The sequence below is a fragment of the Fopius arisanus genome, unplaced genomic scaffold (genome assembly GCF_000806365.1).
Source record: "Fopius arisanus strain USDA-PBARC FA_bdor unplaced genomic scaffold, ASM80636v1 scaffold00047, whole genome shotgun sequence".
Lineage (NCBI taxonomy): Eukaryota > Metazoa > Arthropoda > Insecta > Hymenoptera > Braconidae > Fopius > Fopius arisanus.
The window spans coordinates 918,791-934,835 of record NW_011887786.1 but is presented as its reverse complement, the minus strand read 5'-3'; the positions used below and the strand labels follow the sequence as shown (position 1 = coordinate 934,835).

General features: G+C 35.4%; 3 protein-coding genes across 6 annotated transcripts; all 3 read left to right on the top strand.

Annotated features, from left to right (window-relative positions):
- Positions 1–193: 193 nt before the first annotated feature.
- Positions 194–7,343, top strand: LOC105267508 (CD9 antigen). The gene is made up of 4 exons (XM_011306408.1): positions 194–646; positions 5,455–5,766; positions 5,892–6,167; positions 6,420–7,343. Exons 1-4 carry the CDS (start codon positions 581–583, stop codon positions 6,570–6,572), a joined length of 807 nt encoding a protein of 268 aa, XP_011304710.1. The 5' UTR covers positions 194–580; the 3' UTR covers positions 6,573–7,343.
- A 1,404-nt stretch (positions 7,344–8,747) lies between these two features.
- Positions 8,748–11,734, top strand: LOC105267506 (phospholipase A2 inhibitor). 3 transcript variants are annotated; one of them, XM_011306402.1, is made up of 5 exons: positions 8,748–9,192; positions 9,648–9,918; positions 9,993–10,309; positions 10,407–10,777; positions 10,916–11,734. In XM_011306402.1, exons 2-5 carry the CDS (start codon positions 9,661–9,663, stop codon positions 11,164–11,166), a joined length of 1,197 nt encoding a protein of 398 aa, XP_011304704.1. In that variant the 5' UTR covers positions 8,748–9,192; positions 9,648–9,660; the 3' UTR covers positions 11,167–11,734. The 3 variants fall into 3 exon arrangements, with proteins under 3 accessions (XP_011304704.1, XP_011304705.1, XP_011304706.1); XM_011306403.1 differs by lacking the exon at positions 8,748–9,192 and adding an exon at positions 9,352–9,451; XM_011306404.1 differs by lacking the exon at positions 8,748–9,192 and adding an exon at positions 9,462–9,537.
- LOC105267507 (uncharacterized) lies at positions 11,731–15,014 on the top strand. 2 transcript variants are annotated; one of them, XM_011306405.1, is made up of 6 exons: positions 11,731–11,876; positions 12,102–12,240; positions 12,330–12,919; positions 13,003–13,348; positions 13,841–14,032; positions 14,180–15,014. In XM_011306405.1, exons 1-6 carry the CDS (start codon positions 11,757–11,759, stop codon positions 14,275–14,277), a joined length of 1,485 nt encoding a protein of 494 aa, XP_011304707.1. In that variant the 5' UTR covers positions 11,731–11,756; the 3' UTR covers positions 14,278–15,014. The 2 variants fall into 2 exon arrangements, with proteins under 2 accessions (XP_011304707.1, XP_011304709.1); XM_011306407.1 differs by having other exon boundaries at positions 11,787–11,876; positions 11,949–12,240.
- The last annotated feature ends 1,031 nt before the right edge of the window (positions 15,015–16,045 follow it).

The following is a 16,045-nucleotide window of genomic DNA, read 5'->3' as shown; positions in this document are numbered from 1 at the left end:
AACGAGTGCAACGAGTGTTTATTTCTCCCTCATTACCCTTGCATAAGTCTAATGTTTGTATTTTGGACTGTAAAGGAGTTCCAAGGGATGGCGCCACGTGCCTGCCCCAGCCCTCTCATTCTCTTAGTATTTTTTTGTCATATCCATTGAAGCATCCCCATAAGCCCAAACTGAAACCAACTCAACCAACTCAACCAACTCAAACCAACTGGAGCTTGTGCCTTGCGCTGAACGGCGAGCGTGCGAACAGCGAGCGTCCATCAGTTCAGTTATTCAGTTGCAGTTGTGTGTAAGCCGTTAGTGAGTCAACACTGTCAAAAGTCGTTCCATCCACGTAACGAAACAAAACAAAACAAAACGAAACAAAACGAAACAAAACGAAACAAAACAATAAAAATAAAACTGTTATACATCTGTGAGAGAGAGCCTGGAAAATCGTTGACCAAAAACTCAAATTACAAACACCAGGAGAGAGATAAAAACCTCGAGGAGCCCCTCGGTATCACCCCCCTCCCCCTCACCGGAGGCTATATAATAATATATAATTCTCTCAAAATAATCTCCTAAAAATTGGTAAAAAATGGTGATGTCTCAGTGTTACGGAATTATCAAATACACGCTTGTTTGCGTCAACTTGGTTTTTTGGGTGAGTTTATCATCACAATAGATAAACATAAAAGTTTACTTTTCATATAGAAACAATTTTATAATCGCTCTTCTAAAAATACAAACCAAAATTTAACGAAATCCATATCTTGAGATTTCTTCGCTATTTCCAATACTGCGAGTTGAATTTAAAAAAGACAAATTCTTAACGTAACAATGATAAAAACTTTGGGAGTTTATATTTAGAAATTCATGGATACTCCTCAATCTGTTTGTATTTCTTCTTTTTTATCTTTACTCGAAATAAAACGCATTTGTTTTGTTCTGTCAAGGTATCAATCAATTTCCGCTGTCGAGATTATTCAAGTCGATATAATGTTCAATTGATTTGAATTTATGATGAAATTAATGAGGACATTGAGGAGATTTTTTTTTCTCTTTGTTGAGATGACAATGAGATGCAATGAATTGCGTGACAGAAATTGTAATTGACGATGAGAAAAGGTCGGGTTAATATCGATCATCCGATCGGTGCGGAAATTCTTTCACTCTTATTTCAAATCACAACCACGTAGAGTTTGTTTAATCATTATTTCTCCACTGTGTTTATTGGTTTCCTGTGCCAGTTACTGCAATCAAATCAGCTGTCATGTCATTATTCTTCATTTAAAAATAGTTCCATATGCCTATACATACTCTTCCATTGAAAAAATAAATTTCAACACCCAACTGAAAAAAAGAGTAGTTTTTTTCAAAACGGCGAGGCGTCGTAAAATGTTGAAATGGTACTTTTCCATGAGTGTTCAACTTTACCCTCATTGCTCATTATAAAATAGATTTTTATAGGATTATGCTGTTTCTGTTATCGACTCATCTGTTGAGTTAATTTGATTTTCATTAAACTTGTCTGGCGAATAGAAAAACATTTAATCGCTTTCGAATGGTAGATATGATTTTTATGTTAATTAGTAAGGGAAAGAGGAAAGAAGAAAAATAGTACGGTGTAATTTGATGGTGGTGGGATGGCTGTATCGATTCCATCTGGGGGTTGGTACGGGATACCATCCGCTCCCTTTTTCCTCCCTCTACTCATACATTTACCCTAACCAACTCCAAATTGTAGTTGCGCACTCACTCTCGTGTGGATTCCCTTTTTCCTTTCCACCGAGAGACTCAATCTCAATTGAATGGCCAATTCAACCAGGATGGCTATCCTACCAGGGACACCAGAGTATTCCAAAATAGGTCATGACCTGGATGTATCTGCGCAATTAAATCACGAATATTCCCCATACAGCTAAATATTGTTCAAGACATTTTTACCGTATTTTTTCATAATACCTAAGGACATTAAAATGGAATTTAACTTGCTGTTTTTGACTAACTTCAATGACTATTGATTTTTTTTTAATTTCATCAATTCAGAGAGATAAAGACTTTTGCCAAGTGAATGGACTTTACCGGAAATATAAACACTTGTCCAAAATAAATGAATTTTTGGGAGAAAAAATTTTTTCTGGGCGTAGGAAGATAGACCATCTTGAATGAGAGGTGGAAAATATTCGCTCCAATGACGATAATCAAAGCGATGGTTCAAATAAGGACGTGAATGGCAGACCGCCATGGGGGTAAATACATGCTACAGGCTCTTTCAAAAGTAAGAGGTGCAGTTATTTGCATATAACCCTAGGCGAAAATCAATGGGACGGTACCTGAAAATTATCTTATAGCGTTTACATAAACATAAACATAAACAATGGTTTCATAAGAATAACACCGCTTGATCATATGCACCGAATTTTCGTTTTTTTTTGGAGTATCTTCATAGACAGTCATCTAGTCGGCTGGAGAAATTTTGAAATACATTTCAGATACCTCTTTCGACTCCCATTCTGATGAAGATACAGGGATAAAGTGAATTATTAAATTAAACTACATTTTACAATTAAAAATTTTGAAATTTTGCCCCAAAGGGTCAGGGCATTCAGACAAGGCAATTTTATTAAAATTCAGAAAAATGTTCTACCATTTTTTTTGTTCAATGCACGTCATATAATTCTTTTAAAAACTAGTACGAGAAATACTGGATTTTCCAGTTACATTTGCTGTGATAACGGCGAGAATTGAAATTTCCTTGTTTCCCTTGTATAAAAAAAAAAATATTAGTTTTGTTAGATTTGCTTGGGTCCAAAGGATTTGGGTACTGAATGAAAAATAATATGGTAGAAGAAGGGAAAATATAAAAGCAATTGGCGTTTAAATAATCGCACATGAGGAGACATTTTTACAGTAGAGCCCCTCGTAAGAGTCCAGGTGGTGCGTGGCTGTTTCCTCTAGTCGTATAAATTTACTGACACAACTTTGTGTAACTGGTATGTGAATGTAAGGGGAGAGTTAATGTAGAGAAACTGAGAGAGCAAGAGAGAATAGTCAGGACTTATTTCTGGTTGATGAGGCGAAGCGGAGAGGTGAGGTCTTTCTCAGGGCTGACGTGACTCACGTTTGTTAATGTTGCTACAACTTAGCTGTAAAAATTTATTTTCAGTGACCAAGCGAATTTACTTTTACTTGAAAAAGTTTCTAGTGTTGGTTTCGGGATCCCCCACTGAAGGAAAAAAATGTAAAGATGATAGCACGTGCAGGCTGAAAAAAATGGCAAAACGGTAAAAGGCTCTCAAAATATTTATTGAAAAAAAAACATTTATATATTCATTGAGATGATTCAATTTGGCATTATGATTTTTGGAAAGGCCGAGTATAACATTCCCTGGGAAAATGTTTATACGATGTTTTAGCAGAAGGCACGCGATATACAAATAGCGTTTAAGCTTAAGCTGCAGGAAGTTTTCGACTGAGAGAAATTACATACTGACTCGTAATTCCAGACGAATATAAATCCAGTGGAGGGGACTGGGAAACTCTTGTCGGTAAACATAACGAACAGACTCGCCCTGTGTCCCACGCTTGCCTGGAATTGAAGATGGAGATTTTTTCTTGACTTTAACATTAGATGGATTAACCGTATAACATGCCAGACATGTCAGGCTATCCCCAAGTGCCCAAGTGCCCAAGTGCCCAAGTGCCCAAGTGCTACTCCAGGCCATTTCTCTTATCTTTACAACATGAAAAATACATCTTGCTTGAAAAAAAAGCTTCTTCCCTCAGACCTTTTTATTCATGAAATTGTTACCATGCTTCACTACCGCCCAGACGAAATTCGGTTTACAGATGGGAAAAGATTCTCCAGGTATGGCATCACGTGCTGTACACGTGTTGGTAATATTTATTTCTGTATTCTCAAGAACATTCTTCAGGCATTTCTCGAGAAGGAAGTGTTTCTACATATTCATTTTTGGTAATGCAAGGGCATTCATTTTTTTTTTTTTTTTCGTTACTTTGAGCCTTTTTTTTTGTTGTGTGAGAATTTTTTTGATGATTCGTCAATTATTTCAGTTTGAATTCAATTTCAAATAAAAATGTAACAAGTAGAAATGTGGGAATTTCGGAAAATACTTTTCTTCCATATGCTATCTTAATAAGAGGGAAGTCAATAGTGGAAGAGCTATTCGAAAAAGGTGAAAAGAGAACAAAATCGCTCCGGGATCGTAGAAAAGATGAAATCTCTCGAGTGTAAAGAGTCTTTCTCCCGACACATATTGTTGACAGATTTGACGTATGAAGCGCGTCTGGCACCGTTGACAATTCTAAAAGCTTTTCAACAATCTTCATCAACAAATGTATCCAGTTTTTTTTTTAACAGAGACTACCACTTTTTCTCATGTTTCCCTACTATGCTCTCACTCATCATGTAGGATTATGGTTTTTTATACGAATATAAACTCTAAGCGTGTTTTCCACACAAAAGTTCGTGTCTTCACATTTCACAGATATTCAATATGTACTCCAGGTGTCTGCTGAAAAAAACATGCCAAGCCACATGTTGGCAGAATAATGAGCAGGGAATATATTCACTAATTGGTTCCAGAATTCATTAGAGTTCAATTAAATATTTGGAAAAAGGTGCGAAATAAATATCTTTTAATCATTAAATCTCCAACTGCCAATGGAGCAGTACAAGATTGTTAGTGTAAAAAAAAGTATATGTTATTAGACATAACGAAAAATGTGCAATGGCAGTATTTGCTGAGTGCTCGAGAAATGAGTGCAACGGCCTTACAATGCACGTGCTGACCTTTACCACCTTTGTGGGGTTAAGCAATGAAAGAGAAAAAATATAATATGTATAGGAAAAAAAGTGGAATGAAAAATAAGGAAGAGCTCCAGTAAGCGGCTAGAGTTTTGAGTGGATATTCAATTACGTCATTGACATGCAAGTGTTGCGACTTTGAGTTGAATGCGAGTAGTTGTCTTACATTTCATGCATATTGCCACCTCAGGAGTCTTTGATTACATTATTCATCTCCTTGCGTCCCCCCTTTCTGATTCTCATCTAAATCAGAATACCACTAGATTAATGCTTACGAGTTTTATACGAGAATTATACGAGCTTTAACCATTAATTATTCTCAGCCCATATGCAAACAACTCTTTATCCTCATCAACTGTTGCATTCTAGTGCACTCCTTTAGAAAATCTGCCTCTCGTATTTCTCCTACTTCTTAATATAGGAAATCTTGAGCAAATTCCGACTCCAAATTAATGAGACGAGCGGTTTTTCATTATCTCACACAGAATCTGGAAAAAAAAAAAATTAACGCCAATTATGAAATTCAAATAGGTGAATTACGACATTGGATTCAGTACTTAAGATTTCTTTCTTAAAAACCTCGCGTGTTGCCATCAATTGTTCATCAATAAACAATAAATAAAATATGGACTTTTTTTCAGGCACTGGGTCTTGCAGCGGTAGTTCTAGGGGTATGGATGCTAGTAGACAATACATTCATAGTGTCGCTGACCCAAGAAGAGTCTAATTACCATGCAGGATTGTACATAATGGTGGCAGCAGGAGCGCTCCTCCTGATAGTCTCATTCCTCGGCTGCTGCGGCGCATTTCGTGAATCCCAGTGTCTCCTGGTTTCCTTTTTCAGCTGTCTACTGGTCATTGTTGTCGCTCAAATTGCTGCTGGGGCATGGCTTTACACTCATCGGGATACTTTTGGACCACTCGTCAAGAGGGCATTTACAGAAACTATTAAAGTAATTATTATTATTAACTCTTTAGATGTTTTAGATGTGAAATGCAATGAAATGCCCTGATTTGGTAGCAAAAACGAGACGCGCAAACAGATATTCTGGTAATGATTTAAATGTTTTATTTTCAGAAAGACTACGGTGTCATTGAATATCGCACAGCAACCATTGACGCCTTTCAATCTAACTTGGGATGCTGTGGAGCTAATGGACCAGATGATTGGGCTGGTAGTGAATATAATACCAAAGGCTCAACTTTGAGTGGTCTCAGCGTTCCTGTTACCTCGAATGGAAACAATAATTATGAATTGCCCGAGTCTTGCTGCAAAGAGAAGGGCTCCGAGGCCTGTCGAAGAGCACGTCAAGTCAAAATTGGAGGATTTGTCGACAATGCTATTTATTCTGAGGTAATTGGAGATATTTTTCATTTTAATTAGACTTTTTCATCCTCCTGCATGATTGGTTAAACTTATGCAGATCTAAAATAATCCATAGAATTCTTCAATTACTACTGACAAAAATACTTGAGAAAAATTTGAGAGAATCTCAAAGGAAAATAGTAATAAACATTGTTATATTTATAGTAATTAAAAAAAAAAAGTGTCCTTTGCAGTGAAAAACTTGATAAAAATGTGAAAAATATATTTTTTTCCATACAGGGCTGTGTCGACAAATTAATCAGCAAACTAAATGACCAGGGCTGCAGTATTCTCATTGCAATAATTGCTCTGGGCATCGTTGAGCTAATTGGACTAATCTTTTCTCTAGTGCTCTGCTGTGCCATCGGTTCTTCCGATCGATACAAAGCTTAAGGAGAAAAATTTGAGATATGGAGATTTTTTTTTTTTTTTCTAGTAACGTAAGCATCAGAATTTTTTTCGCCAAGATCTATCGTATTACTCTCCTGTCCAGATGTGCCCAATCGCTCGCTCTTAAACTTATGACTGGTTTTTAGTTGAAGGTAAAAAAAATAATAATAATTAAGGTTTACTGTGTGTGCCAAGATATTGCCGGTGGAAAAGATACTAAAAGACGCTTCACTTGTCGATGCTTCACATCAGTCAAATTTATTAATGTTGAGAGATTAATCACTGAGTAATAAGAGTCCATCCCGTACCTTTAGATGTCCATTAGTTCTAGGATTAATTCTAGGATAAGGGAAATCTTTTGAATTCTGTTGAAGTAGAAATCTCGGATGCAGTATAGATTGTTTAATATGATATGTATGATGACAAGTAAATATTGCAAAAGAATTTTTGGGCTATTTGGACGTCCAGCATTTATGAAGTTCACTGTAAATTGCTTTGGGAGGTAATGATTATTGTGATGTCTTGAATAACAGCAGATCGTTGGCTATCAGTACCTGCCTATTTACAATTTATTGATGACGATAAACGCAAATTTAATATGCGTTTGATGTGCGAGAGTAAATTAATTCTATTATGCTATGAGAAGGAGTTTGAATATTTGGAAAATGAAAGAGTGACAAATTGGATTAATTGGAGTGCCTGTTAAATTTTTCTTTTCATTTTTTTCATGAAATATTGAGATGAAAAAAATTGCTAATAATAATTATCACTCGAAAATCAAATTTATATTTTCAAGATGAGGAAAATTTTATTTTTCTCTTTCACTCTCCAAAACAATTCGTAAAAATGATGAAGAAAGTGAATAATTTTATTCCCTTGCTTTATTGAATGACAGAATATTCAGTGTTGACATTTTACCAAAGAGTTATTCATTTTTCGTTGGTAAGATTTCGTATAAGATCAGAGTAATATGAATTAGCAAATTTTTGGCACAAGATTGTTTGAAAAGAATCGCGCAAAACTATTTTTTACAAATGGATCTTAAGAAAAACTGAAAGAATCTTTCTTTTTTAAATGATTTATGGGTACGAAAATTCTTCACCCGCTGAACTGATCAATATACTTTCTGTATTTAAGAAAGTTTCTTGTGGATATGTTTTTTAATTAAAAATATGCTAAAAAAATATATACACAAAGCTATATATTTATTTTGAATTGAATTCAAGGAGTGATTGTTTCGTTTAATCATCATATATTATATGTAACTGACCCGTAAAAAGCCAAGCTAGATGTAGAAAGAGGAGAATGAAAAAACATGGCGAATATTTTCCATACTTCAAGTCAGAGAAATATTATTGACGAAATGGTGAAAAATTATCTAAAGAAAATTATATGGAGATGGAAGAAAAAAAGATCAATTCTATATCTACTGTACCAGAATCTCGTAGCGCTATAACGAATTCGTATAGCGTGTAAGAAAGATTTCCGTAATATATTTGGGGAGATTAAAGCTAGGTAAAAGATTAAATAATGGAATTAATTGAGTGTTCAGTGTAAGACATTATTATTACACCTTAATTTACTTTGAATTTGTATTTCAACATATTTTTTATACATTCATTTGAAACACAATGGAAAAAACATGTAACACCACTATTCTGGGGATTAAGGAAAGAATTTCTTTGTAATAAAAAAACATATTATATTTTCGTAACTAAGAGTGCGAGCATTTACTCTTGTACATTGTGCGTTAAATTCCCAGACTGTGAAATGTCCAAATAATATTTCCAATACAGAATTCGTATCTCATATTATGATTCAAGAGTTTCATTTTTTCCTAAACATTTTTGCAAAGCTGTAAAGGTTTTACCTCTTGGATAAGTGAAATTGTCTAGGGAATTTCCATAATTTTCAATTCTTATTGATTTCAAAAGATAAATCATTTGAATGAAATCGACGATTTCAGGCGATTTTTAAAAATAATTCCAAGTAATTTCCAAGAATAGATTACATCGCTGTTACATCACTGGATTGATAATGACTGTATAAAATAAAAAACAAAATTTTGAAAAAAAATGACCATTTGATAATTAATGTACTGGAGTGAATGTAGTGCAATGCAATGCAATGCTTCTCTCTGATGAAAAGGCATGATGAGAAAGAAAGAAAGAAAGAAAGAAAGAAAGAAAGAAAGAAAAAAAAACAAGGCCCCGATGGAGGGGTGGTACTATGTGAATGGAGTGGGGCCCCGTTTTACAGGTGGGGCTGAAAGTTTGAACGCAGCACGACACAAGGTTAAATATTTTCCTACGACTCACCTGGACCCTTTCCTGCCGCTATATTCTCCCGTGACTCATTCCTGGTGCTCCTTTATACCGTTACTGCATCCACCTCCACCTCAACGAAATCATTCAGCAATATTTCTGACGATAAACCTGACAATAGTGACAATAGTGACTGGATTATACGATTTAATTAACGCCAACCGAGCACATGTTGTTGGAAATTATTTATAAAAATTATTCGTCTCACGCCTCTTGAAGTTACATCCTGGCGAAACTACGCAATGTCTTGACCCTATTTGGAATTTTCATCAGCTACGAGTAAATGCGAGTATACCAACGTACGTTTATTATTTGAATAAAAATTTTTTAGTCAATTCGAGTTTTAATTTTGTTGTTTGTTTCTTCTGTAAAATGACAAGTTATATTTGTCCCTTGAACCAATCGAGTCACCTGTTTTGTCAGGCGTCTACCTGCCCTCTCCAAGTCCATAAAAAATGGAAGATTTTTTAATTCGGCCCCCCTCTTATCTCTTATTTTTCTTTTATTGCCAGTCTACGAGATTCAAGTGCAGGTGGCATTTTTTTCACCACGAAATTGGTAAAGAGCAGATTGTTGTGGTGGCGTGTTATTCAATTGCCAGTGAAGCAATCAACAGCAATAAAATAATGTGTTAACGTAAAAATGTGAATAATAATTGATGCGACTGATAGGGTTGTAGAGCTCTCGAGATAAGGAGAAAAACCGGTTTGTTGTTCTCAACGCTGGAGTTCATGTACCTTTTTTTATTTTTAAGCTCAAGTTAGAGAATGGAAATGCGGTGTGTGTGGCTCGTTCTGGGATTTCTCGTTCTATCTGCTGCTGATGATTCAGAGAACTGTGATGACAAGAATTGGCACAGCTTGGAGACATCAGAGCTGTCCAAGTTAGAGTGTGGTCGTGCTTTCCAGAATAGATGCATCTGCTCGAGGATTTGCTTTGAGGGGAGACATCAGTACGTTGTCAATTGCACAAACTCCAAATTTACCGATGTAGAACCCTTGGAAAATTTACCCAATAAAACTCAGGTAATATTTCATGGTTTTTGCCATGGATATTGGCTATTTGTTTGCAAAATATTGACATGTTTTGATGATTTTAGGTATTAATTTTCACGGGAAACACATTAGAAAAACTACCATGGAATATTTTCGGTACATTGGATAGAATACCAAGTTTGAGGATTATCGACATGTCAAGCAACAAAATTCGGGAAATAAGTGGAAAAGCGTATCATCATGTAAAGAACGTGCAGCGGTTGAATCTAGATTTTAATGAATTATCCATACAATCCCAGAGCGATCATCCACGTGTTTTCTCAAATTTTGAATCTCTTCTGGAGTTGCACCTTACTGATGCCTTTGAGGATGGACCACCAAGAGATTTAGCTGAGACACTACACAATATATTTGTCAACAGGTACATCAGTCATTAGCTCTTAATTAGGATTGCTTTTATTTATTTTTTTTTTATTTAAAAATTGATTTACAAAGTATTGTTTGATTTTTTTCTGCAGTAATTTGTCTCAGCTGATAAAGCTTCATCTGGAGCAGAATGAAATCTCGGAATTTAGAGATTCAAAAGTCTTCTGCAATCTTCCAAATCTCCTAGATCTTCACTTGGGAGATAATTCTCTAACTGCATTGCATTTCAATTTATCATGCCTGCAAAAATTGAGATTTTTGGATCTGCAACGGAATAATTTCACGAGGGTATTGGATCGCGACATGAAGACCTTAGACACATTTGCACAGCACAATCAAAGTGTGACGATCGATTTGTCCAATAATCCATTTCAATGCTCCTGTAAGCTTAATCCATTCATCAAGTGGATGAAGAAAACTAAGATCTTTGTGAGAAATCAACATATTTTGACATGCAAAGACAGTAAGTAATATTTTCACTTTTTATTCATTAATATAGCAAAAATTTATAATTTAGAAAATTAATTTCACACAATCTCATGACAATGAGAATCAATGCACGAATATAGCTGCTATAAAATCTGGAAATAACACATTGCAGAGCACAATAAACTGTTACCCTTCCAAGAGACGAAGAACTGCATGACAAAAGTGAATTCAGCAGCTGGAAACTCAGGAACAGCCGTAGCAGTTGTGATGCTTTCGTTAGTTTTAGTGGCCCTTGTTTGTGCATTAATCTATTTGCAACGTGAAGAGCTGAAGAAAAAGCTTGGACCAGTGATAGATTCAGTGAACAAACGCGTAAGATACACATCAATAGCAACTGGAGAGGCCAGAGAAAATGAAGCTTAAGATCTCTAAATTTCCTTTCATCCCCTCCTTCGCAATCAATTAAAAAAATACATAATTATTATTAACATTTCCCTCAGTGTTACGACGACAATAAGACAGAACTATATAAATAAGTGAAAAAAATAATCACATAAGAAGTCATGGTAGATAAGTAGTAACTATAAAATGGATTAATTTAATATATTCTCTACCCCGTACTTAATTACATCACCTGATCAATAAAATTGAACAAATTAAAAGATTGGAGTTATCCAAGCGCACTGTAACATATTTCAAAATATATTTTTAACTTTTAGTTTATCAATTGACAAGTTACTCTAAGTAAAAAATGAATAAAAATGAATAAAAATAAGACGGTGAAACTTGAAAAGATAATTGTCTGTATATGAACATCACCTTAAGTAATCTCTTACCTCTTATCTTTTATCAAGCTATTTACACTCTTCAGGTGATTGGACACAGTCATGTCGTTGTCGTATCGGAAAATGGCTGGCCTTTAGGTGCATTCCAATATTGCATTTCATTTACAGTGTACGAAATTCAACGGCTATTTCCCAAAATACTTCCAGTAGATTAACATTTGGAAAATAATGGCACACACTGGGCGTCTTCGCCTCGATCAAGTTATCAGTTCTGTGCCAGAATTGGGACCAACTTTGCCTGATGGTGGATATTCTTGGATTGTACTTGCTGGTTCAATGGTTATTCAGGTAAAAATTACAGATGGGATATTTTTTTGTTTGGAGTACAACGATGACACAAGGAAATGATATTTTTGTTAGGGTCTAAATTGTGAAGTAATTTGATTCGACTACAGAGAAAAGGAAAATCTGAAAAAAACCGGGTGTGAATATGACTTTGTTTTTGACTTTCAATGGAATTTAAAAAAAAATGTTGGCATCGTTTTGTGTTTGTTTTTATATATTGAACACTAGATGACAGTGCCCACCATAACGTCAATGTATGGAGTGGCCCTGGGTCATTTGGCCGTTGATTCACCATTTGGATTGGATTCGTGGCAACAGGAAATAGCTATTATTCCTATTCTCTTCACAGCGTTCTTAAGTCTAGCAGGTGAGTTCAATTTGGATGTTGGACGGAATGACAATAAAACTTCATCACTTGAAAAAAAAAAAATTTTCAATAATTTCGAATAATTTCAGAGCCATGGTCCGGTATAATGGTGCACCTAGCAGGAGTACCTCGTCTAGTTGGCTTCATTGGAGTTTGCCTGTTATCAATTGGTGTGCTAGCATCAGGCTATTTGGCAACAGGTGGAGTTGGTGCTTACTTAGCAAGTTCAAGTGCAGGGGCTGTAATGGGAATTGGAGGAAGTTTTATCCTCGTTCAAACTGACACTCTTCTCCGACGAAACTTTCCAAGTCGATTAAGATTAGCGTTGACTTTGAAAGAAGTGGCGAGTTCTCTGGGCTTTGTTTTCGCTCCCGGATTTGGCCTCGCATTATTTTCAACCTCGAGTCTCCAAATGGGATTGCTTTTGATGGCCTGTTGCTTCATCCCAGCAGCAATGGGGACATTGGCCCTTCGGTCTCCAATTATTCGCTCGCGGACCAATCCTTATACTCTTCTCATTAGCGATGAGGACAATGAATTAACTAATAGAGGGATTTCTGGCAGAACTGATGGAAGCGGTCAAGAGAACAATTCCAGAAGTATATTCAATGAAGAAAGTGCCAATGATGGAGTTGCTTCCAATATATCTCGGGATGGAAATGATGTTTACAGTTTTCGAGTAAATATTTTTCAACTCAGGAACAATTAATCCATACCAAATTTATTAATTCGAGCAATTCATGCCATGCGCCTCGATTTCAGGAGCCTGAAGGAGATGAAGTAATTTTTAATGTTGCTAACTACCCCGTGAATGTTTTCTCAGGATTGAGACAAAAGTGTCAAATTTTGAAATCAGTGAAATTCTGGGTGGGTGTGATTGCTTGCATCGGCTGTAAAGCTGGAGGTCTTGTCTTCTGGATTTTACTTCCATCTGTAGCTATAGTTCAATTAGGCTCTGCAAATTTGATGGATGGTGTAACCATGTCTACGGCAGCCGGATTGGGAACATTTATCCCAAATGTAGCATCATATTGGAAACCCAACTCTGCCAGATGGAGGAGTTTATGCTTCGGAAGTGCATTGTGGCTCGGGAGCGTCACACTTCTCGGTGAAATATCTCCATCAATTCTCATCTCCTTGTCGCGTGTCTATTGTCATTCAATGCTTTTTTTTTTCTTTATTCAAGTACCAGCCAATAGCATCCCGTCTTCATTGAAGTATGAACACACTTGAATATCGATTTCGTATACTTTTGTTATCCTGGCGCGATTGTATAATTAATTGGGAATAGAGTTTTCGAAAAACAACTAAAAGTTTAGCGCAATGATTAAAAAATCAGGTACGTTGTTCAATCAACGTTTTTTCATTGTTTTTTCTCAGTGTAGTAGTAAAAGGGGTGTAGTAGCACCAAGAAGCTTTTTTTTTTTAATTTCATCAAGCCAAAAAATTGGTTCTTCACGGATAATTTAACTTGAGATATTTTTCATTAATGGATTTTCACATACGATGGCGGATACCGGCCCTTTTAGACACGCGATGTTTCCTCTCAACAGTTAACGGTAATAATTCCAGATGATTTATTGAATTGATTATGTTGCAGCATTATGGACGGAAGTTGCTTTTCCAATATATGTGACTCTAGCTTTTTTCGGAGGAGTAAGTGTAGGTGGTACTTCGGTATGCCTCGAGTCAGCATTATATGATGCGATGGGGAGTCAGTCTGTGAAAAAATCGCATACCATGTCCTCCACCATCGTTGGCCTCACTATCTTAACATTTTCCTTCATCGAAAGTAATATACCTTATTTACTATTTGATATACTTTATTTAGTTTGGGAAATATTCCTATAATAATTTGTGAATTATCAGATACTCGCTTAAATATTTTAATTGCACTATTACTTATTTTATGAATTACGTTATATTGTCCATTTTTCAGGTCCACTATTTTGCCTTCAGTTAACAGCTGGAATTCAGTTCATAGGAGGAATTTACTGGATGCTAGGTCCCCTTGTTGGGATTATTCGAGCCAAATGATAAACCTATCCATGAAGTCTTATCATATCTGTAATTATTATTTTGTACATAAAATTTTCTACAGTTGAATTTTGTAAATGATGAATGAGTTGCCTCTTGCCACCATCATTAACCAGAAGTGGAGTAGTTTAGACTTTGAAAAGTTTTGAATTTCCATTTTGATAAACGGTTTCACCTGCCCCCTGAAGAGAGTTTTAGAACCGCTTGCCACAAAATCATCGTTTGTAATATTATCTGGCATGCATCTACATGGCTATCAGCAACCGCAGGTCATTTACACCTATGGTGTTTCAACAGGCGTTCTACATACGTTATCTGCGTTTTAAAAGAGGGGGACAATGCAAGCCTATTTTATGTACTACTCTAAAACTCGATAAAAATGGAATTTCTTGAGTATGCACCCTATTTTTTTTGTTAATCAAAAAATCGTTATCTGGTGAGCCTGAATGTGATATTAATTTGAATATTCAAGAATAAAAATGAGGCGTTGGGATAGATTGATGAGATTTTAGGAAACTGGCATGACCCTTCACTCATTGGGCCAACGACTTTTTAAAGATATCTCAGGTCGACCATCACCCGAAAATCACTTCTACGATTTCTCCGTGGCTAGCGGAAGAATGTGCATTCAATACCGAATACCTCAGTCTTAAGGCTAATTAAATTATTAATAAATCGTCAATTACACAAGTGTCTACGTAGAAAAACGTCGGTTAAATATACATTTTTCTTTTTTATTTCATGTGTTTTTATTAGTTGAGAGTTAACGATTCGGAGAGTTCAATTTCGTGAGGGAAATGTCAGTGTCTAAGACGAAGAGGGTTCATATTTCCGATAAAGCCATTTCGAAAAATAACAATTCTTCGAATTTCCAAGGCCTGACTCATCGGTTCTTAACGTACGGAAATTAAAATGTTTAATTCATGAGGGCTGAGTTATTCTTCAATGAACGAGATTGTCGTGCTGTGAATATGTAATATACCAAAAATTCTTTTAAAGAACCTACAAAAAAAATAGACAGTTCTTTCGTATGAGGAGCCTTATTTCATGATTAATGGATGTTTGTATTATGATGAAAGGAATTGGTAATTAAAGTTGATCGAAATGATTGGTTTGTCCTTCTAATGGAATGTTAAAAGCTAGTGAAGAGTTGGAAAGGTGATCACATGTTCAAAAAAAAAAAACGCATCTGCAGACACATTGCTGCACGGTTTGCAAATTACGTCTGACATTTTAAATGAAAATGATTGAGATTTTTAATTTTTTTTTATTCAAAAATTATAAATAACCCTTTAATGCGAAGAGCCATTTTTAAAAAAATTGATTGAATGAAATGCATATGAAACTGACACTATCAGTAATTCTCGTCACATTTTGATAAATAGTCACATGATTACAGATTCTTTTTCGCCAAATTGATAAATTCTTTACTATGAATTTCCAAAAAAAACATCATGCATTCAAGAGTGAAACTTAAAATTTAATGTATGCTTTCCATTCAAATTTTCCAGTTTTAAAAATTGGCACATTGAATTTTTTCAAATAAATCTCCCATCCGACTGTGGCATCGTAAAAAAATGTAAATTTTCGTAAAGTTCAACAGAGACTTTGAAATCTGCAATGAAAAAACTAGATCTCTAAACGAAAATGATTTTAAAAATACCTCATGTCCGGATATTAGGGCAGGACTTGTCTCTTTCTCGAAAAACCTTTGAAAGCGATTAATTTAACGACGGAAACAAATGGACGAACGTCGTCAATAAAATTT

What these genes read in the sequence shown, in the direction of transcription:
- LOC105267508 (XM_011306408.1), top strand. Translation starts at nt 581, where the DNA reads ATGGTGATGTCTCAGTGTTACGGAATTATCAAATACACGCTTGTTTGC. An exon ending in CATTTACAGAAACTATTAAA is followed by an intron (nt 5,767 to 5,891) that starts GTAATTATTATT and finishes TTTTATTTTCAG; the next exon opens with AAAGACTACGGTGTCATTGA. An exon ending in ACAATGCTATTTATTCTGAG is followed by an intron (nt 6,168 to 6,419) that starts GTAATTGGAGAT and finishes TTTTCCATACAG; the next exon opens with GGCTGTGTCGACAAATTAAT.
- LOC105267506 (XM_011306402.1), top strand. Translation starts at nt 9,661, where the DNA reads ATGGAAATGCGGTGTGTGTGGCTCGTTCTGGGATTTCTCGTTCTATCT. An exon ending in ATTTACCCAATAAAACTCAG is followed by an intron (nt 9,919 to 9,992) that starts GTAATATTTCAT and finishes TGATGATTTTAG; the next exon opens with GTATTAATTTTCACGGGAAA. An exon ending in TATTTTGACATGCAAAGACA is followed by an intron (nt 10,778 to 10,915) that starts GTAAGTAATATT and finishes AACACATTGCAG; the next exon opens with AGCACAATAAACTGTTACCC.
- LOC105267507 (XM_011306405.1), top strand. Translation starts at nt 11,757, where the DNA reads ATGGCACACACTGGGCGTCTTCGCCTCGATCAAGTTATCAGTTCTGTG. An exon ending in ATGATGTTTACAGTTTTCGA is followed by an intron (nt 12,920 to 13,002) that starts GTAAATATTTTT and finishes CCTCGATTTCAG; the next exon opens with GAGCCTGAAGGAGATGAAGT. An exon ending in CGGGAGCGTCACACTTCTCG is followed by an intron (nt 13,349 to 13,840) that starts GTGAAATATCTC and finishes ATTATGTTGCAG; the next exon opens with CATTATGGACGGAAGTTGCT.